Here is a 19,571-nt window from a genome sequence, read left to right as displayed (position 1 = left end):
GATCCCGATTGCTCTCAGAAACTCACCCAGGTTACAACAGGGCTGTGCGGGCAGTAGACGTATCAAGTTGACAACGCCTCTGTTTTCCAGCATGTATTAGTCAAAACAGCACTCTCTTGCCTTGCCTATGTATATGCCTGAAGAACATTTAGCAGTGTGAAGATGGCTTTCTGTAAGAAGAAGCACATGTCCCATGGGGATTGGGGGGAGGGGAGGGGAGGGGGGGAGAGCGGAGCAGAACAGCCCCAGAGCACCGGGTTTGCCGTTCGCTGGCAGCTGCGCCTGCGAGGTGGAAGCTGATCGACTGAACACACCTCCCCACTGCATCTCCACTGTGATGTATGTAAAGTTAACTTGTATGTTATAAAAGGGTTTTTTAGAAATGTGTCTTAAGGCCTGTAAACTCCGCCATTTTGGTCTGCAGTTGTAAAGAGATTGCTGTACGAAAGAAAACAAGTCAACACTCTCCTACGCTTTTTGTCCCCTCTGTGCTATCAAGCAAATCAAAACTATATCTGTTCTATATGTAATAAAGACATTGTTAACATCACAGGGGCCAGTGCATTGGTGAGTGCACCAAAAAGGCATGTTTGAACAGCTGCTGCCAAGAACAAATTGTACCTTTCCAAGTGTTTGTGTCGGATGCTTCTCTTTGGTGTCTCAGCCAGCCAGACCTTCTTTCAGAATACTCCATTTCCTCATTCAGCAGTCTGTGATATTGCACATGCTCAGTGGTTGTTGGCCCATGTTCAGGTCTTTGTGTACCCTCAAATTCTTTTCCTAGACTTTTTTCCTACTTCCAGAAATTCCAAGCATGTGGAAATTTCCCTCTTATTACTCAGCAACTATGTCTTGGTTCTGCATAGTGATGTGTCCTAATTCAGGACTTTAGTTTGCTGTTAATGTCTGTGATGTCAGTTACAATTATTTGAGCCTTTGCAGCCAGTACACCAGCATAAGGTTTTCCATTCCCATCTCAACCCCCAGATGCAGTCAGAATCATAGAGTTGGGGAGTACCTCAAAGGTCATCTAGTCTATCCCCTCGCTGGTGTAAGAATTTGCTGCTACAGAATCCTTAGTAAGTGGCTGTCCAACCTCCTCGTAAAAACTCTCCTAAGAAGAATCTACCAGCTCCTGGGCCCTTCCTGCTAAAGCAACGGAAAATCATTCTGGCCATTTGTCTTTGTGAGAGACCATCAACATGGGAGAAGATGGTTCGCCTATCACCTTGAATCATCTTTCGTCAAAGCATACCCAACAGCCCCTAATGGGACATCTTAGAAGTCAAAAAGTATTAAAGCTGGTCTTTCCAAAATTTATTTTACAAAAAGCAAACGCACAGCCCATCTCTTAAAAAGGAGCTCTGTATCTACTTAGAGATTCCAACAAGCCGCCTTGGAAAGATATTTGGGGGTACAGTAATGCGAAGTTGGACAGAGGACCCGGAAAGCTCCAGAAAAGGCGCAGGTGTTGTAATAGTACAGCCACTATAATGCATCAGGCAGGCCCCACGCCAGAAGGGCATCCCGGTACCCACTGTTTGGAGCAAACCATGTGGCCGCCTGCATTGCCTCCCTCCCTGCCCAGAAGCCCAGACGCAGCACTCGGCTGCAACAGGACATCAGCTTCCTGCTGGGCAAAACAGAAAATATGCTGGTGCCTTCTTCGCCCTGACCAGAAGTATCAGAAATTCATTTTTGGCAGGGTAGCAGTAGATTCAAGAGATAGGAGCTGTGTGAACCCTGCCTTTTCAACCTCTGCTCTTTCCCAACCCCCAGAGAAAATTAGAACAGCACACAACACCCCCGACATTCACCCCAAAAACCACAGAGAAGATATTGTTGCAGCAGGGAAAGTGGGGGCAGTGACAGAACATCCATGAAAAATGCATTCGACAAAACACGAGAGAGGACTGAAACTCCTCTGGCGTGTTCCTTTCTCCATTCATAAGCAGAGGCGCCTCCTTAATATTGCACTAAAAAGCTACAGCAGCCTTCCTCAGCCAGGTGTGTTGGCACTACAACTCCCATCATTCCAGCCAGCATGTGTAGTCCCAACACATCAGGAGGGTGCCAGACCGAGGAAGCCTGTGTTAATTGCTCCTTTCAAACTGACACGATCTGTTCTTTTCGGGCTAGAGTCAGCTTCCCTTCCCTTCTCCTCACCCACTCAAAAAAGGGCAAAAGCTGGAGCCCTGTAAGAGCCTGCAGAAGCTCGGATGCAAATGGATTGCGTCCAGTGCCAGCGGAAGGAGCCGTGTTTCTGTCGCCGCTTTCTTTACTCATAAATCCAGTGCTCTGTGCTGTCCTCCCAGCAAGTCACCTCATCGGTGTGGAACCAGAGCGCAATCTCTCGCTGGGCGCTCTCTACCGAATCGCTCCCATGAATCACGTTCCTGTGGGATAAGAAACCTGATCTGGAGGTGCGTGTATTTAGGAGGGGATGTGGCCCAGTTTCGTGTTGCTGCACCCTTGGGGTTGTGCAAGGAGCTAAGCTGTATCCTGGGGTGTAGCTTTGCACAGAGAAGGTCCCACGTTCAAACCCCAGCATGTCCAGGAGGGGCTGGGCAGTCCCTGGAGGGCCAGGGCCAGGCCCAGCCCGTTGTAGGCTGACAGAGAACTCTCTCCTGGGATGCAGCTTAGCGGCAAACAGCACCCTGTGCATACAGGAAGTCCCATGTCCAATTCCTGGCATCTCCAGGTTGGGCTGAGGGGGATCCCTGCCTGTCAGAACCTGCAGAGAGCTTCTGCCAGCAAGTGACCTAGTATAAGCCAGGGTGATACGCACAGAACACGGGAGACAGAGACCAGGGTCACCACATCTGGCCTAGAGAAGAAGGCGACAATAGGGAAGCAGAGGGACAAGCCCAGGGAGGCTCTTGTCACCGGAGCTGGTGCCGACCTGGCCTGTTGGTGACACCAGTCCTGCATGCTGGCACCTCTCGCCTTCTGGAAGAAAGGCTTCCTCATCAAGGCAAAGCAACAGCTTGCACTCACTTGCCAACCTCGATGCAGAAGTCTCCTCGGATTGTGCCGGGCTTGGCATCTGCTGGGTTCGTTTCTCCAATGATCATGCGCGCCATCTTCACGACTTCCAGTCCCTGCCAGACCTGCACCAGCATCAAGATGAAGGCCCCTGAAGGCAGCTGCAGAGCAGAGAGCGGCTCTGCTGGCCTGCTCCCCCCCCCCATTCCTTACTCACCATGGCTACCACCGGGCCTGAGCTCATATACTTCACGAGGCGGTTGTAGAAAGGCCGTTGGCTCAGAGCACTGTAATGCTCTTTCAACAAGTCTTCGGAAGCCTGCTCAGAAATAGATCCGATCAACATTCTCGTCAGGGTTAGAGATTATTTATCTTGTGCATAGGCCAGGATTCAGGACAAATTCAGTTTCTCTGAATCCCACAAAATAATTCCAAAAAATATGCCTGTGCATTAGCTAAGAACATAGTGGTCCAAATTCTCATACCTTGAGGGCCGCATGAGGACTTTGACACAGAACCTGAAGCCCGCAAATGAATTATATTTCCATATGGAAAATTAAAGTGGTTGCAATATATTTAATTTAATATACACAAATATATTTAATAGGTCATTAAGTGAGGGAGAATATATTTTAAGATGATGTTAGGACTACCTAAATCAGGGGTCTCAAACTCAACTTCCCTGGGGGCCGCTGGAAGTAGAGTCTGGGTGAGGCTGGGTCGCATCAAGTATTCCACCACCGCGGTGGTGGTGGGCCGCTCATCCGGAGGCTGGCCCGGGCGCCGCCGGTGCTTTGAAGGCCGCAGGGCCCCTCCCCCGTGCCCCCCCGTCCCAGCAATTGGCCCGCGGGCCGCGAGTTTGAGACCCCTGACCTAAATGAAAAGGAAAGCTTTGTGGGCCCCCGATCACAGGCAGCTGCTCCTCCCTCCACAGCCCAAGCACCGTGGCTGCTCCTCTGGGGTGGCCCATCCCTTTCTTCCCTGCTTCTCCTCCCAGAAACCCTCCCAGGTGACCCCGGCCCTTCCTCCCTTCTTGGAAAAGGCTGCTGAGCCCCCTGCACTTGTGCAATGACCTTGCCCCAAGCATGCAGCGCCCGCTCCTGCTGATGAATGCAAAGGTACTCAGCTCCTGAGCACCTTCGCACTCATCAGCGTGGCACATGCCGAGGCGAGCTCGCCGCAGTCATGGAATAGGGGCTCCGGGCAGCCACAGAACAAGGCCTCGGGGGCCACATGAGGCCGGCAGGCCACATGTTGGACACCCGAGCTAAGAATATTGGGACGGGTGCCCATCCCTTCAGGGCGGCAATGGAGGGAAGGGCCTTCTTGCTAGCGTCCCCCTGACTGTAGAGCACTCGCTCCAGCACTTGAGCTGCTGTTATTTCAACAACAGGCCAAGTCCCTTCTATGTCCAGGACTTCTAGTTATTTATATATGATTTTACAGCACTTTTAAAAAAATTGTCCTGCTTTCAAGGCACAATCTGATGCATGTTTAAGCACGGCAAAGTCCCACGACTGTCAGCATGCTCCAGCGAGCTGCTGGGTCAGCCAGGCCCCTTTCAGGCCAGCCATGCCCTGGACTGCACCCTTAGCGTGTAACGATTTGCAGTCCTTTCTTCATGGGTTTTTGGCGTGCATGTGCGTGTTCTAACCCACTTGAAGGACAGAAAGATCAGAAATCTCAGTGATCCTGCAATTCAGTGATTCCAAGGTCAGGGTATTTATTAAGAGTTGGCTGCTATCAGAGAGCCCTGTGGGGTGTGTGCAGTTTCCAATCTCCAGGCGCAGAGCGTTCCACAAGAAGAAGGGGAAAGGGCTGAGTGGCAGTTTTGCATGGGGAGGGACCACTGTTGGGTTGTAGCAGCCTTGCTGTCTACGCCGACGCTCCCATTACAGTGATTGAGAGCTGGGAATGGGGAAAGTGGACTCCACTCGCAATGTCAGAGCCCCCCCCCCCTCCAGGCAGGACCTGATGCGTTGCTGCATGGGAGGTTGTCCATTACGGGGAAGACCCTCCAGCCCTCTCCCCTTACCTGCATGAGCTTCATTGCCACCAGTTTGAAGCCTTTCTTCTCAAAGCGCTGGATGATCTCGCCAACCAAATGTCGCTGCACCCCATCCGGCTTGATGGCAAGGAAGGTGCGTTCACGCACCCCGGTGAAAGCTGCACGTGGGGAAGGGGTGGCGAGGGAGCTCAGCGCTAGGGGCCCGGGTTTGGCCCCTGGCATCTTCAGGCGGGGCTGGAAAAGCGCTCGCCTGATAGCCCGGAGAGCTCCCGGCAGGGGTCTTGTGAGGACAGAGGGGAGGAGCGCAGCCGCGAGAGCATCCTAAAGGACAAGCGGGACACAGCAGCAACTCCAGTCCCCGGCGGGGCCTGCACAAGCCATCGCCCTGCCCTGGCGGCGTGAGAGGGGAAGCAACGCGGGCGAGGGCGAAGGCGAGGAGGGCACCGGGACCTGCTCGGGGAAGGCGGGCGGAGCAGGGCGATGCTTCCAGAAACCGGCGAGGGCGATCCGGAAAGGCTGCTCCGGCACCGCCCTGGCTGGGAGAGGGGGGCGCAGGGAGGTCCCCAAGGCGGCGTCCTGCACTCACTCACCTGCTTGAAAGATGCTAGCAAGCACGGCCAGGAAGAAGATCATGCTGGCGGCGAGAGCGGCAGCGGGAAGGGAAGGGAAAGCCGTGGAACGAGGGAAAGCAGAGGGGAGCGCGCACGCAAGTCGGGGAGCCACCGGGAGCGCGCACGCCGCCGCCGCCAAGGGCCGGCGGAGCAGCGGCGGCGCCCCAGGCTCTTTCAGTCGAAGGCGGGGGGGGGGGGGGCGCTGGTCTTGACGGCTCTGCGCCGCCTCCCGTGCGAACAGGAATGTGCCTCTGTGCACCAGCTGCTGGGGAACATGGGTGGGAGGGTCTGTTGCGCTCATGCCTGCGTGTGGGCTCCTGTGGGCAGCTGCTTATTGGGATGATTTTGACTGCACTGCACTGATATCGCGCCGTTTTCCCTCTTTCGAGGAACCCGAGAAGGCTCGCAGAGTTCTCCTTCGCTCCCTTTCTGTCCTCACAACAGCCCTGCGAGCGAGGCTGGCTGAGAGTGAGAGGCCGGCCCGAAGTCTCCCAGCTGGCCCCATGGCCGAGTGGGGACCACAAGCCGGATCTCCGAGTCCCCGGCCCGACACTCACCACCACGCCGCAGTGGCTGGGTCCTGCATGAAAGGGATGCTGGACCAGGTCGGCCCATCAGCATCCTCGTGTTCTTAAGAAAGCTGTCCTGCAAGCGCGGCACTCCCCCATAGAAGCCAATGGAGTATGAAATTCGGCACGCAAAAACATTTTGACTGGAAGAAGCGGGAGGGGGTTGTGGGTCCAAGCCAGCCTCAGCCTCCCCTCCAACCTGAAATAGCAGCAATATGGGCTATACAGCAGGGCCGCTGTAAGCCACTCCGCCTCTGCCGCAGCCCCTCCTTCCTCCATCGGCTACGCGAGGATAATAGAGCATCTGCAGAGCGACGTTTAACAGAATTCCTAAGAGATCCGTGGTCTCTGTACTTTCCCTGTCTTTACGGCGCGGCTTTCTCCAATCTATGGTTAGGGAAGGGAGAAGAGGAGACCCTCGCGCCACGATCACGCTCCGCGATTCCCAGGAACGGGCTTTCGCCACGGAGGCGCCAAGGGGTAGAGCGGCGCGCTCGCGGGACCAAGTCCAGCCGGAAGCCGAGCCTTGGGCGCCGCTCTATGAGACGGGCTCGCTGGTTACAAGGGCCTCGGCCGCTTCCGCTTCCTGCCGCAGGTGGCTCGGCCGGGTTGTGCCCGGAGCGGCGCTCGGCGGCGTCGGATCATGGCGGCGTCGGTGCAGCTGGACCACGAAAACCAGATCTTCCTGGATCTCTTTCACCAGGACGGGCTGGTCATCTGCGCCCGGGGGCTGGGCATCGACCGCCTCCTCCTGCGCTTCCTGCGCCTCTACTGCGAACCAACTCGGCTGGTGCTCGTCCTGAACACCAGCCCTGCAGAGGAGGTAAGGGCGGAGCTGCCTCCTCGAGCTGCCTGGCGGTTTGGTTATATTTGTAAGAAAGCCGAGGCGGCTCACAGACTCTCCTCCTGACCCCCCACCCCATTTTATCCTCACGAGAGCCCTGTTGGGGTATGTTAGGCTGAGAGTCAGGGACTGGCCCAGAGCCACCCAGAGGTCTTCATGGCAAGCGAACCCGGATCTCCCCAGTCCCAGTCCAGCACTCTAACCACTGCACACTGGCCTTCACATTTTTCGTCTCTATTGTGGTCTTCTTCCAGGGAGCTCAGGGCAACATGTAGGTGCTGTGTCCCACCTACCCATTCCGTCTACACTACGTCCTTATGAGGTAGGTTAAGCAGAAATTCTGAGGGGATTCACAGGATCGCAGGAGGGGGTGGTTTATTTCCTCCACTACACGTGGTGGGGAATTTGCAGAAGACTTGCTGGGACTTGCTGTGTTGTGCAAACTCAGCAAGGGTTGCTTGACAGCCACAACAACAAGCCACCAAGGCCTCATGTGCTGCTTTAAGATTCTGGGATTTTATTTATTTATTTATTTAATGCCCCACCTTTTTTGCTTTCAAGGAATTTAAGGCAGCTTACATAATTCTCACAACAACCCTGTGAGGGAGGCTGGGCTGAGATTCTGTGACTGGCCCAAAGTCACCCTGCGAGCGCCATGGCTGAGTGAGGACTAGAACCCAGATGGCCTGAATTCCAGGCCTGCACTCTTAACTACTTAGCTATAGTAGCAAGCCCCCATTGTTTGGTTCCCACAACATGGCCAGCAACACTGTATAGGCAAACCTTCCCAGCAGGCATGGTGGGAAAATGAAGCTGCCACAGCTTGCTCGTATTTCTCCGTCCACAGTCTTAGCAGCAGGGCCTCTGTGTGTGGTCCACTGGAGCTCGGCCCGGTGACTGAATGGGGAATTAGACCTGCAGTAGTGCAGCCCCTCACGCCGTCTGCTGCGCTGCACTGGGTTGTGAATGCGGCTTGAGCTCATACCCTCTGTTAGGGGCCCCAGAACCTGGCATAGATGTGGTGTGGTGGACTGTCACCCGCATAAAAGTGCTCGGAGGGCGGGGTGGAGCCAGAGTCCCTGGGGAACCAAACAGTCTAGTCCCACTGAGTCTGGCAGAGCCGGGTGCAGGAGCACGCGAGCCCTTTGCCTTCAGCAGGTGGCAGCCTCAGCCCTATTAGCATCTTTCCGTAAGAAACCTCTCAGTCAGGAGGACGGGAAAACCTGGCTAAGCCCTTCTGGAGTCCAGCCTTCCACAGCAGACTAGACCATCTGGAACTAGTTAGACCAGCTGTTGGAGAGAACGGCAGCATTGCAAGGTGAAGGGACTGGGCCCACTCTTCCCACAAAAGGGATGCGAAGGGATGTGGGATCAGATTCCGAATCGGAGGAGGAGGGTTTCGAATTGCAGCTGAAGTGCCGAGGCAGCGACCCTGAGACACACCAGGCGGTCACTGAGCACCAGAGTTTCAGATACTGCGGGAAAGCCACCTACCCACAGGAACTCCACCAGCAGGACATGTGGGCTACAACACCCCCCCCCACTCATGTTCCTGAGCAACTGGTGTACATAGTCACTCTCCCTCCGATGCCAGAAGTAGCACACAGCCTTCAGCAGCTGCCGATGTCGCTATCTAAACACACACAGAACTAACAGTAGCCACCAGCACTGCTAGCCACGTTAGCCTTCTCCTCTGTGAGTGTGCTCAGTCCCCTTTTAAAGCCAGCCAGACTTCGTGGCCTTCATGGCATCTTGTGTCCTCCATGGGTTACCTCTGTGACATATAAAGAAGTACCTCCTTTGATGTGTCCTGCATGGTGCTGCTTTCAGTAGGAGAACAGTGATGAGAGCTTTTAGTACTACTTGGGAAACAAGTGGGATCTTCCCACCACTTGCTGTCGCACGGAGCGCCCTTGTCCAGCCAGCCACGCTGTTCTCCAGCATCCCATGCTGCATTTGTTTTAATGTATTTTGTATTCGATGTTGTAAGCCGCCCCGAGGCCTTGGCAAAGGGCGGCATAGAAATGTTTTAATAAATAAATAAATAAATAAAATTTCCCTCCCTGCCGGTTTTCTGGCTCTCGCTCAGGCACTCAGTTTGCTGTGGCTGACGAGCCTGTTGAGTCCTTGCTGGATGGCTCTGGCTGTCATGCCCCGCCACACACACGCTTTCCTACTTCCACACGTCTTGCTGGTTACCTGAAACTTGCTGACCCCCCCCCTCCATATTCTCTCTCATGTGGCTGGTGCGTTTTTGGCTGCATGTGGGTCAGTAGCTTTCTGGCACGCAGCCCTAAACATAGGAATGAAGAAGCCACACGCATCACTGAGGTTTACTTCTGAATAAACACATTATTGGATTATGCTGTGAATATGGATGTCTTTGCTATACAATTCTTAAGCTGTGAGCTCATAGATACTCACCTGGAAGCAAGTCAGTCTCACTGGATGTAATGGATCTTCTGAGCAGACGTGCATAGGACTGCCCTGCTTCGTATGACTTTTTCTACAAATATTTCTAACTTACCTTTTTTGCATTATGTTGATTCTGAGTCACTTTTATTTGCTTTAGGAGTTTTTTATCGACCAGTTAAAGATGGACAATGTTGCTTATCTTCCTCGGCGTGTTACAAACGAAATTGCAAGCAACAGTCGCTATGAAGTTTACACTCAGGGCGGTGTCATTTTTGCAACCAGTCGAATTCTGGTGGTGGATTTTCTGACAGACAGAATTCCTTCAGATCTTATCACAGGTAAGAAGCTTAGACAAGTGAACCGTCTTTCTCTTTTCATCTCTGTACATAATATGAGTCTGGATTGAAAAAAAATTGCTGTGGCCATTGTTCCCTTGTGTCAAGTAGCCCACTTTTTTGCAGATTTAAAATATCTCATTGTCTATTAAAAATTATATCATTTCCTCTTACAGTGTCATTGCCACTAGAGGGCAGCACTACCTAAGGCCTCAGTCAAATACTATGCTAAGTAAGCTACAGATGGGTGATCATGCCTTACAAGAGTCTTTGGCATTTCACCTGTGTGGCGATGGGGCTCCCCTCGTGCCTTACACTGAGAGGTAGCGGCTGCATGCAGGCAACACAACTAGCCCATGATGGGTACAACATGTTGCCACGTTGTGGCTTGCTGTGTTGTGTGAACCCAGCCTGCTGCCAAGCCTACTTTGAACTGGGCTGCTGGTATGAACATTTTTGGCAGGTGGAACCGGGAACGGACTTTTGTGAGAAAAGGTTGAGCTTCGTCCTAATATTGAAAGCATCTTCTTGGTCTGAGGCACATGCCCCAAAGCATTCTGCTCTTTCATGTTGATAATGATTTCATTTCTGTACAGCCCAATAGCTGAAACTCCCTGGATGGTTCATAGTAGTTCATAAATAAAGAATGCAATAAAATACTGTAACATTTCCAAAATACAAAATATGAAAACAAGCCACAGTATAGAAATACAGAATAGAAATGTAATATAATAATAGTAGGTTTATGGAGATCAAGGTTGAAATCCCCAGTCAGGTTCCAGTCCTACACATCAGCTTTTCCCAAACTGGTATCCTCCAGATGTTTTGCATTTCATCTGCCCTCAGTATGAGTCAGGCATTCTTGGAGCTGTAGTCCTAAACATTTGTGAACTGGCCAGAAAACTTCGGCCGTTGGGAGGTATAGATATTAAATAAATTATACACATTTGGAAGGCAGCTGTTTGCGGGAGACAGCTATACGTACTGAACTCAGCTACTTCAGAGTAAACCTGCACAGCCGTTATTAACTTATCTGGGTGATCATAGCCCAGCTACCTGCCTCTCAGGGCTGTTGTGAAAGCACACTTTATCTGCATTTTCATTCCATTCTAGTTTGATCTATTTGGGGTTATTTACAGAATTTGCTGCCGCAGGATATGGTGGAGACTTGTTTAGATTAGGAGAAACCGGATTTGTGGAGGAGAAATGAGCTGCGGCAGAGAGATGAACAAGTGGCATCTCTAAGCTAGATCACTGCAGTGCACTCAATGTGGGGCTGACCTTGAAGACGGTTTGGAATCTGCAGCTTGTGCAGAAAGCATCGGCTGGAATAACAACAGCGGCAAAGTTGTTAAGAGTGCAGGACTGGGACTCAGGTGATCTGGGCTCAAGTTCCCACTGAAGCCATGGAGCCACCTGGGTGACTTTGGGCCAGTCACAGACTCTCAGCCCAACCTACCTCACAGGGCCACTGCTGTGGGGATAAGACAGAGAGCAGGAGGAAGAGAACGGTGTGAGTTGCTTTGAATTTGTTGTCAGGAGAAAGCAGGATATAAATCTAATACAAAAATTAATGGTGCCAGGCAGTCTCAGCAGGTAACACCAATCCTGTCCCACTTGCACTGGCTGCCTACATGCTTCCAAGTCCAGTTCAAGGTTCCGGCTTCGGCTTATAAAGCCTCCACCCCTTGGGACCACAAGACTTGATGGATTGCCTCTCCTTACTACTTTCTACCTGGACACCAAGGTCAAGGCCCAGGGCTGCCTCTGACTGCCACCTCCAAGGGATGCTCGGATGGTGGCAACATGGAGAAGGCCTTTGCAGTGCTGCCCCCCATCCTCTTAGGGAACGAGCTCCCCACTGAGACCTGCCTGGTGCCAGCATCGCCGTTCAGCACCAGGTTAAGGCTGGGCTCCGCAGCAGGGCACTTAATGAGTGGACGGGTGCTTGTGAGTTACTGAACAGGCCCTGAAATGTCCTTTGGTTAAATTATTGTAATTTCTGGATCTGTTTTACATTTTGTCTGGTAAGCTTATTTTTATGATACTTTAATATGGTGTGTTTTACTATATTTTTAATGTGCTATTTTGAGCTTTTTATTTTTTGGTCCTTTACCAGTTAACTTTTAAGCTTAGTTCTCATACTGCATCTTAACTTGTACCTCTGCACTGATTCAATCGCAGTTGCTGTGTTTTTATCGTCTTACGGTTTTGGGTTGTGGGGGTTGTTTGATTTTTTTGGTCTGTTTTTAACTTTTTTAACTGCTCAGAAAGCCTCAGCTATTGGGTGGTATAAAAATGAAATAAAATTTTTAAAATTGGCCATGAGAATGAAACTGAACCTTCATGTTTAGAGGCATTGTACACCCCGTCCCCCATAATGATCTTCTGGGGGCAGGGGAGAGTGTGGCCTTTGCACCCACTTCTGGGCTCTCCAGCAGATCTGCTTGTCCTGTGCAGAAAGCAGGTTGCTGCAGTAGGTGGACGTTTGCTCTGATCTCAGTCCGAGGGGCCTAATATCTGAGCAGTCGTGCCAAAGACTGCACTGTTGCTGTGTTCCAAGAATGTTCCTATACATAAAGTTTGAAGTTCCAAGCTTTTCCTCTTCTTTACAGACAAGCAGCACATTTTAAAGTGTGCCACTATTTTCTAGAGCAGTAGAAAAGGCAGTGAAAAAGGAATTAAATGAGGGTTGATGGTTTCCTCTCTGAACCTGCCGGGGGACAGTCCAAATGTGTCCCATTCTTTAATCAGGGCAGCCTTGGAAACGCCTAACACTGCTGCAAAACATCGTGTCCTGCCTTGCCTGGTTTGGCTGACTGTGCTCTGTTTTTTCCCTCCTCTGCTATGGCCTGGATTTATTCGCGCTGTTCTGCCAGGGATTTTGGTTTACAAAGCTCACAGAATCATTGAGTCTTGCCAAGAAGCCTTTATCTTACGACTCTATCGGCAGAAGAACAATCAGGGTTTCGTCAAAGCCTTCACGGACAACGCGGTTGCCTTCAGCACTGGCTTTTGTCATGTGGAAAGGGTGATGAGGAATCTCTTTGTGAGGAAGCTTTACCTCTGGCCACGGTAAGGTGTCTGGCGCAGCGCTCGGACAGGTGAATGCATCGCAGGTGGGGCCTACCTTTGAGCCTCAGAGTTGGCCGCGGTGACTTATGAAGCTGGCTCTCTTTAGCAGGCCATAAGAATGATAAGCCCCAGTTTAGCATTTGGACATAATACCAAACTGTGGTTCATCAGAATTGTAACCTGCCGGTCTTCTCATGGCAGCGCTGGAGTAGAAGAGAAAATGGGCAGTGACTGAGGAGGTTCGGGTCATTTCTGGCACGACAAACCATGGTTTATGGTGATGTCTGAACACAGCCAGGAGGATAATGTTAATTAGGGGCTTTTAACCATAGTATGCAAAAGCAGAACCTCTGTGATCAGTGGCACTGTACCCCTGACTCACTTGATGTGAGGAATCAACAGAACGTGTGTTTGCGGGGGGGCGGTGTCCATAGCAGTCTTGGCTGTGAAGCGACATTCAGGTGCACAAAGGTCTGTCCACAAAGAAACCTCAGCATTTTAATGTGTACATTGAATCTGTATATTGCCTTTCAACCCTTGCAGAATGTATGGGGTAAATAAGGAGGAGAATGGTAAAATTGCCCATGGTTTGGAGGAAGAGATTTATGTTCTTCTCTGCCTGTTATCTTGGCAGGGTTATAATCCCGCACTCTCACAATGCTGATGCTGCATCAGACCATCTAGCTGCGATTGCAGGTGCTACCGGCACTGAGAAAAGCAGTAAATGCATCCAAGCCGTACCATGTCGTAATCCATTATTGGGCATGGGAGCCCTGGGTAAAACGGATAGTCCAGGCTGGGACGCTCATGGCTGGATGCACATTCTGCCTAGTCTTAAAGCGTGTGTGGGGAGGGGGCAGCTGCTGAGAAAGCCGCGTCTGCGCTTCCACTTCACACGTCCTGTTGGCTGTGGAAGGACCGAGGCGATCTCCTTGGCAAGTCATGGGAAGCCTGGGTGAATGTGGGAGAAGCTGGGCGTGGCACAACAACGGGGAGGAGAAGGGATGGTGTTGGCGAGGGTGCAGACCGCTCTTTGCTGCGGAGACTGTCCCAAGGAAGAGGTGAAGGGCCAGGAGATTGCTGGGAGGGCCACCTGTTTTACCCGTCCAAAGGCCGTGGGCTCAGCTCCAGGAATCTCCACTTGCAAGTTGGCTGGGAAGGCCCTCTGTAAGAGAGCGTGGACAGGGTGGACCGCATGGGCCCAGAGGGGCGCACATTCGGGCTTGATCGGAGGCGGCTCCCTCCCTTCCGTCCTCCGTGCTCGCCACTGGCGCGGCTTCACCGGAGCCTCCTTGCTCTGAGGCACCGTGCGCTCGATCGCTCTCCCTCGCTCTCCTCCAGGTTCCACGCCGTGGTGCACTCCTTTTTAGAGCAGCACAAGCCTGAAGTGGTGGAGATGCGCATCACCTTGACCCCAGCCATGCGTGCCATTCAGAGCGCCATCCTGGACATCCTCAACGCGTGCTTGAGAGAACTGAAGCACTGCAACCCTGCCCTGGAGGCGGAGGATTTGTCACTCGAAAATGCTGTTGGGAAGGCTTTCGACAAGGTACTGAATTTTCATTGCTTTCAGCGTGGGGGATGGTCCCTCTGCAGTCTGTGGCATCTCGTACCTTAGCTGAGGCACCATTTTTGATAATAGCCGCTGTTCCGTAAAGAGCCCAGCAAGGACCCTACGGTCTCAGATCAAGGGCCTGTCGAGTCCCCTGCCCTGTTTCCAGCAGTGGCCATCGAGTTGCCCTGTGACATAGGATACGGAAGTTGGAAGCTTTCCTCAGTGCCTGGTGTGGAAAAGTGGAGAGGGAGGCCCTTTTCCTCTTCTCCCGTAACACTGAATCTGGGATCATCCCATGAAGCTGATTGGTGGTGGGAGGTTTAGCAGAGGCCAGAGGAAGTCCTCCTTCACACATGTATCGTTAAACTATGGAATTGGATGCCGTGTGATGGCTGCCAATCTGGGCGGCTTTGAAAGAGGGTTGGACAGATTCATGGAGGAGCAGGCTGGCTGGGGCTGCTAGCTGTGGCCACTAGCCGTGCTGGCTGTGTGCTCCCTCCTTCACCTGAGGTGGCCTGCCTGCTTGCACCTGTCACTGAGGAGCTGGGCAGGCCAGGGCTCTTGCACCCCCCTGCTGGAGGGGACCTGTGGGCAGCTGGTTTGCCACCATGTGTACGGAGTGCTGGGCGAAGTGGACCTTTTGGTGGTTCTAATTTGACCTCTCCTGCTGTAAATCTCCAGCTTGAGGTGGCTGGAAGTACACTACTCTTGACATGGAAGTATGCCATTCTAGAACATGGCGGCTATTAGCCATGGCGAAAACCTTATTTTCCTAGTATTTTAACAATTAATTGGTTTTATCCTTGCTTTTATCACTATTTGTAGATGTAGTGTGCTGTGTGTTGTTGCTGTTATGGTTTTTTCCCTTGTGAGCCATCCAGAGACTTTTTTTTAGTAATGGACAGCTTTTTAAAAAAATTAAATAGTAGGGACATAACTGGACTGCTGCTGGATCAGATATCCCAGAGCATGGTCTGAAGGCACGTGAGGCAGCTGCATTGCTGAAATGATGCAGTCCTGGGCCTGGCTGGTGATTGGATAGGAACTGCATGTAGCCACCACGAGTTCCGTGATGCCAGAAAGGTGGGATATAAATGTAATAGGTCAGCGCAGGCGTCCTTGTTCCAGCATCTGGTTCTGCACAGCAGGTGGGAAGTTCACCGGCAGAACAGGAAGGCTGGCTCCTTTATTGCCCCCCCCCCCACTGGTGTTCCAGGGCGGCTGCCTGTGCTAAATCAGACCACGGGGGGGGGGGGTGGACCACTTCTGGGCTTCCAGGCTGGGTAATCAGGTGCCCCAGGAAGCCCACAAGTAGAACTTAATTAGGAGGGTGGTGCGGCATGCGCCAGCTCGGGTTCCTTGCAGGGAAGGTGGCACTGCAGCAGTTACGCGTCCTGGTGAAAGCGCCTCTTGTCTCCATCCATCTGTGGATCCACTCTCCAGGTTGTGCATCTGTTCGGTGTCCTTTCTTTTTTCTTTTCTTTTTGGAACAAGAAAGCACAGCCCTTTTTTATTTTTATTTTTTGGCAAAGGCTCTTAAGCATCCAAGGCACAACCCAGCAGAAGTTTTCTGATTGAATCCCCCTGCCCCCCCCCCCCCGCGCCAGCTGTGTTTTGTTTAGGAGAGGGAAGTCTGTACTATTATTGTTACTATTTTTTAAATGGAGAACTCAGACATCTGTAAATAGTTGAGCTATGCTTTTACATGTAATAATGTTTTATTAGTTCTCCAAGTCTCTGGCACATTTATCATAAGCTTGTTAACAATGAAATAAACCTTCATTTGTTTGGTCATCATGTGCCAGGATCAAAAGATTCTTGCAATTGTTCCTTGTGGATACATACATACATATATATATATATATTCATATATTTGCAGTAAACAGGCTTAGTGTAATGAACCGGGAAGCTGGGGGTGGGAGGGGGGTGATCCCAGTGGAACCAGGCATGGCTGTAAATGGCCGAGGCCGAGGGAAGCTGGGCACCCATTTTGTCATCGCTGCAGAGGAGCCACTTGGACAAGGATGGGAACAGTGCAGGGTAAGGAAAGGGGGGCAGAGCTGTGCGGTGCTCGAATGTGGTCAGGCCTGAGCACGGATCACGTGCTGAGCAGGTTTGGGGGGAGGGAGGAATTGGTTGTCAGACGGTCTGCTCTGGGCAAGGCAGCAGCTGGGGAAGGTAAGCCAGAAGTAGGGCAGGTCCTGCACAGCAGAGTGGAGCTGCTTGTCTTGTCGAGCAGGCCTGGAGACCACCACGTTCGAGGGCCCAGTGGGCAGGGATTGGTTCTTGGTAGTCAGCTGACTGAGTGCTCTGTCAGGCGGATACCGCCGCCTGAGAGGCACCTCCAAACGCCGAGCCCCGTGCACCCGAACGGCGTGCATCAGAGATGCTGGAGAGAGCCGCCTCAGCCTGGCCACAGGGAGTCGTGACTGGAGACTTCTCAGTCAGCTCGCAGATGCTTGTGCGAAGCTCATCTGCCCCAGGCGCCTTGTGCATTGGCAGCAATGAGAAGAGCGTGCTCACGTGTTAATGGGCACGGATTGTTTCCTTTGAAAGCATCAGGGTTGTTTCTCCATTCATCAGAACTCTTCATTGGCCAATGAAGTAACGGGTGCAGGTATGAATGACAGAGGTGGGGTAGTGAGATGCGGGGGAAGGAAGAACGAACAGAAAGTTCTCGGTGAGGGTCAAGTGAGCCAGCATTTGATCCAGCCGCTTTCTCGTACTCCCTGCGCAGCCCTCTCTTCCTCAGAGACCCTTCTGTGGTCCCGCATGGCTGCTCTGGGCAATGCTCTGCAGGGTGGGAAGCAAATGTGACAAATAAGATTGCGATCATTCCGTTGCGTTCATGAGAACAATACTTCTCAAAACACGCCGTCCAGGATTTGGGTCTCGAAACCTGCTAGAGCTCAGGAAGGCTACCAAAGTTTGAGTCCACATTCTCACAGCGCCTGCTAGCAGTTCTTTCCAATGTTGTATTTCTAGACAATTCGTCACTATCTGGATCCTCTTTGGCACCAGCTTGGAGCGAAAACAAAATTCTTGGTCCAAGACTTGAAGATCCTCCGTACTTTGCTGCAGTACTTGACTCAATATGACTGCGTCACTTTCCTCAACCTTTTGGAGTCTTTAAGAGCATCAGAAAAAGCCTTTGGTCAGAATTCAGGTATGAACCGCGTAGCATTTTAAAAATTGAATTGGCAGGGCTGTAAAGAGTGAAGTTCTAATTTAAAAACAATAACAGCATCATGCAAACACTCCCAAATGTTTTCAACCAGCCATAAGGGCTGTAGGATTGAATGACAGTGAAGTGTCTTGAGCCTCCCACTTAACTTCTGTTTCTTGAAACGATGCAGCGTTCACACCAAAAACCTGACTTGCTGTTTCTTCTTAGGTCAGTTACATAAGAATAACTTAGCCAGCAGAGGAATACACGTAGACAAATCTGCAGAGCTGAGTTTGCTCTGGTTCTCATTTTTTCCACTTGTAATTCGGTGGTTTCTCTTTTCTGCATTGGAATGTGATTTTTTTTTTCATCTGCAGAACAATTCATTCAGATTTTTGTTGGCATTTTAAAACGCCACAGTGCGTTTTAAAAATGCCCCCATTTTTGTATGCTCCTTTGCAAGCATGCTCATTATTCAAGGGCAATTTGTAAATAAACAAAGCAGCTATTGTCCATTCGTTTCCAAAAATCCTCATTTTTGTGTGCATTTTTGAAGTGGCTGGGTCTGCCTGAGAGGCGTGTCTTGTCACTGTGACAGAGGAAGGGGATGTGCCATCTAAAGGAGAGCCTTGAAGGCACTGCACTGTCTTCCTGTTCACTCTTGGGCCAGGTTAAGGGGCTGCTACTAGTGCACAAGGCCCTTAGCATCTTGGGAGCAGGATTTCTGAGGCGCAGCTCTTCCTTTGCCAGCCTGCCCGATGCCTTAGGGCACTGGGGGATATCCCGGTGGTTCCACATAGGCCTGCAGTCTGCCTGGAGTCCTTCAAGAGAAGAGCCCTCCGTGTCATGCTCCGTTCTGACGGAATCCCCTGCCCCAGGAGGTCAGGCAGGCCCCAGCATGGTGCTGTTTTCGATGCCTGCAGAAAACGTCTTGGTTCCAGGAAGCCTTTCTTGCTGACAAGCTATGGTTCTCATGTCACTTGGTGTTAATGCATTGGCTTGTTCTTTTATCTGTTTTAGCTTTGCTGTTCCACAGTCTGTCTAGAGATTTAGCAATGTACAAATTCAGGAAATAGATAACACAGGACTTGCATGCACTGTTCAATTAACCAAGAAGTTAATTGCTTTTGTTCTTCAGAATGATTCTGTTACTTATGTGCTTTAATCAGTTTTAATTCAGTATATTTAAAATGATAGCAACTGCTTCAAGAGGGAAGATTGGACGGAAGGAAAGGGACTTAAGTAGGAGGTATTTGCAATCACACCAATGAATCTTTTTCGCTTTTCTTTTTTGCTCTTTTTCCATCTCCTAGGTTGGATTTTTCTTGATTCTAGTACATCAATGTTCCTAAATGCTCGGGCTAGAGTTTATCGCCTGTCAGATGACAAAGCAAGTAAAAAAAACCCCACTTCTGAAAAAGCAGATGAAAAGGTAGAAAAAGGTATGACAAACATCTTTTGCTGTATATCAGAAGAATGCGTATGACTTTTCCTGTGTTTGGGTCATTGATATCCGGCTGTCCGTGTACATGATGGACTGACCACCTGCTACATTATTACATTGTCAGTACATGTTCTCCACGGAAGAGAAAATGGAAAGACTCTGAAGCTGAGTTCTACATGAGCAATTCATAAAATTCTCATAATTGCTAACTACTGTAAATTCTGTGGAAACATTCCATAAATAACCTCACATCCTGAATAGCTTATAGTAAGTTAGATTTGAAGGCTGTAAGTGTCTCGGGATGGCTTACAAGAAAAAGAAAAGAAAAAAACCCAAACATATGAAACAAAACAAGGTACTGCATCCAGCCTCAATAATAAAACTCAGAAAACCAGTTAAACATTAAAATGCTGGGAAAATAAAAAAGTTTTCGCCTCATGCCAAAAAGAATAAAGCAACAGCACCCAAACCTCCCTGGGGAACAAATTCCAGAGTTGGGGTGCCACCGCCGAAAAGGCCCTTCTCCAGGTAACTCCCTCAAGGAGGGCTCCTGGAGAAGGACCT

General features: G+C 51.0%; 2 protein-coding genes across 13 annotated transcripts in view; one reads left to right on the top strand and one right to left on the bottom strand.

Annotated features, from left to right (window-relative positions):
• Nucleotides 1-1,295: 1,295 nt before the first annotated feature.
• NME3 (NME/NM23 nucleoside diphosphate kinase 3) lies at nt 1,296-6,646 on the bottom strand. Of its 4 annotated transcripts, none has more exons than XM_044433777.1 (5): nt 6,162-6,646; nt 5,021-5,151; nt 3,203-3,304; nt 2,998-3,146; nt 1,296-2,396 (listed from the first exon to the last, which is right to left on the bottom strand). In XM_044433777.1, the coding sequence occupies exons 1-5, from the start codon at nt 6,223-6,225 to the stop codon at nt 2,279-2,281; spliced, it is 564 nt and encodes a 187-aa protein (XP_044289712.1). In that variant the 5' UTR covers nt 6,226-6,646; the 3' UTR covers nt 1,296-2,278. The 4 variants fall into 4 exon arrangements, with proteins under 4 accessions (XP_044289712.1, XP_044289713.1, XP_044289715.1 ...); XM_044433778.1 differs by lacking the exon at nt 6,162-6,646 and adding an exon at nt 5,584-5,699; XM_044433780.1 differs by lacking the exon at nt 6,162-6,646 and adding an exon at nt 5,584-5,693 and having other exon boundaries at nt 2,998-3,110.
• A 147-nt stretch (nt 6,647-6,793) lies between these two features.
• Nucleotides 6,794-19,571, top strand: part of ERCC4 (ERCC excision repair 4, endonuclease catalytic subunit) — a 28,368-nt gene continuing 15,590 nt past the window's right edge. For 8 of the 9 annotated variants that reach the window (XR_006415060.1, XR_006415059.1, XR_006415056.1 and 5 more), the window contains exons 1-6: nt 6,794-6,996; nt 9,590-9,770; nt 12,647-12,842; nt 14,184-14,391; nt 17,383-17,563; nt 18,877-19,005. Coding sequence is in view for 4 of the 9 variants with exons in the window: in XM_044433524.1 (XP_044289459.1) it covers nt 6,817-6,996; nt 9,590-9,770; nt 12,647-12,842; nt 14,184-14,391; nt 17,383-17,563; nt 18,877-19,005 (1,075 nt within the window). In the remaining 5 variants the exon portion in view is untranslated. Of the gene's footprint in view, nt 6,997-7,279; nt 7,340-9,589; nt 9,771-12,646; nt 12,843-14,183; nt 14,392-17,382; nt 17,564-18,876; nt 19,006-19,571 lie in introns of those variants that run through there. The other variant, XM_044433522.1, reaches the window with a different exon arrangement.

The sequence above is a fragment of the Varanus komodoensis genome, unplaced genomic scaffold (genome assembly GCF_004798865.1).
Source record: "Varanus komodoensis strain SLA01 unplaced genomic scaffold, ASM479886v1 scaffold26, whole genome shotgun sequence".
Lineage (NCBI taxonomy): Eukaryota > Metazoa > Chordata > Lepidosauria > Squamata > Varanidae > Varanus > Varanus komodoensis.
The sequence above is the reverse complement of the archived record's forward strand: the minus strand, read 5'-3'. Positions and strand labels throughout refer to the sequence as shown.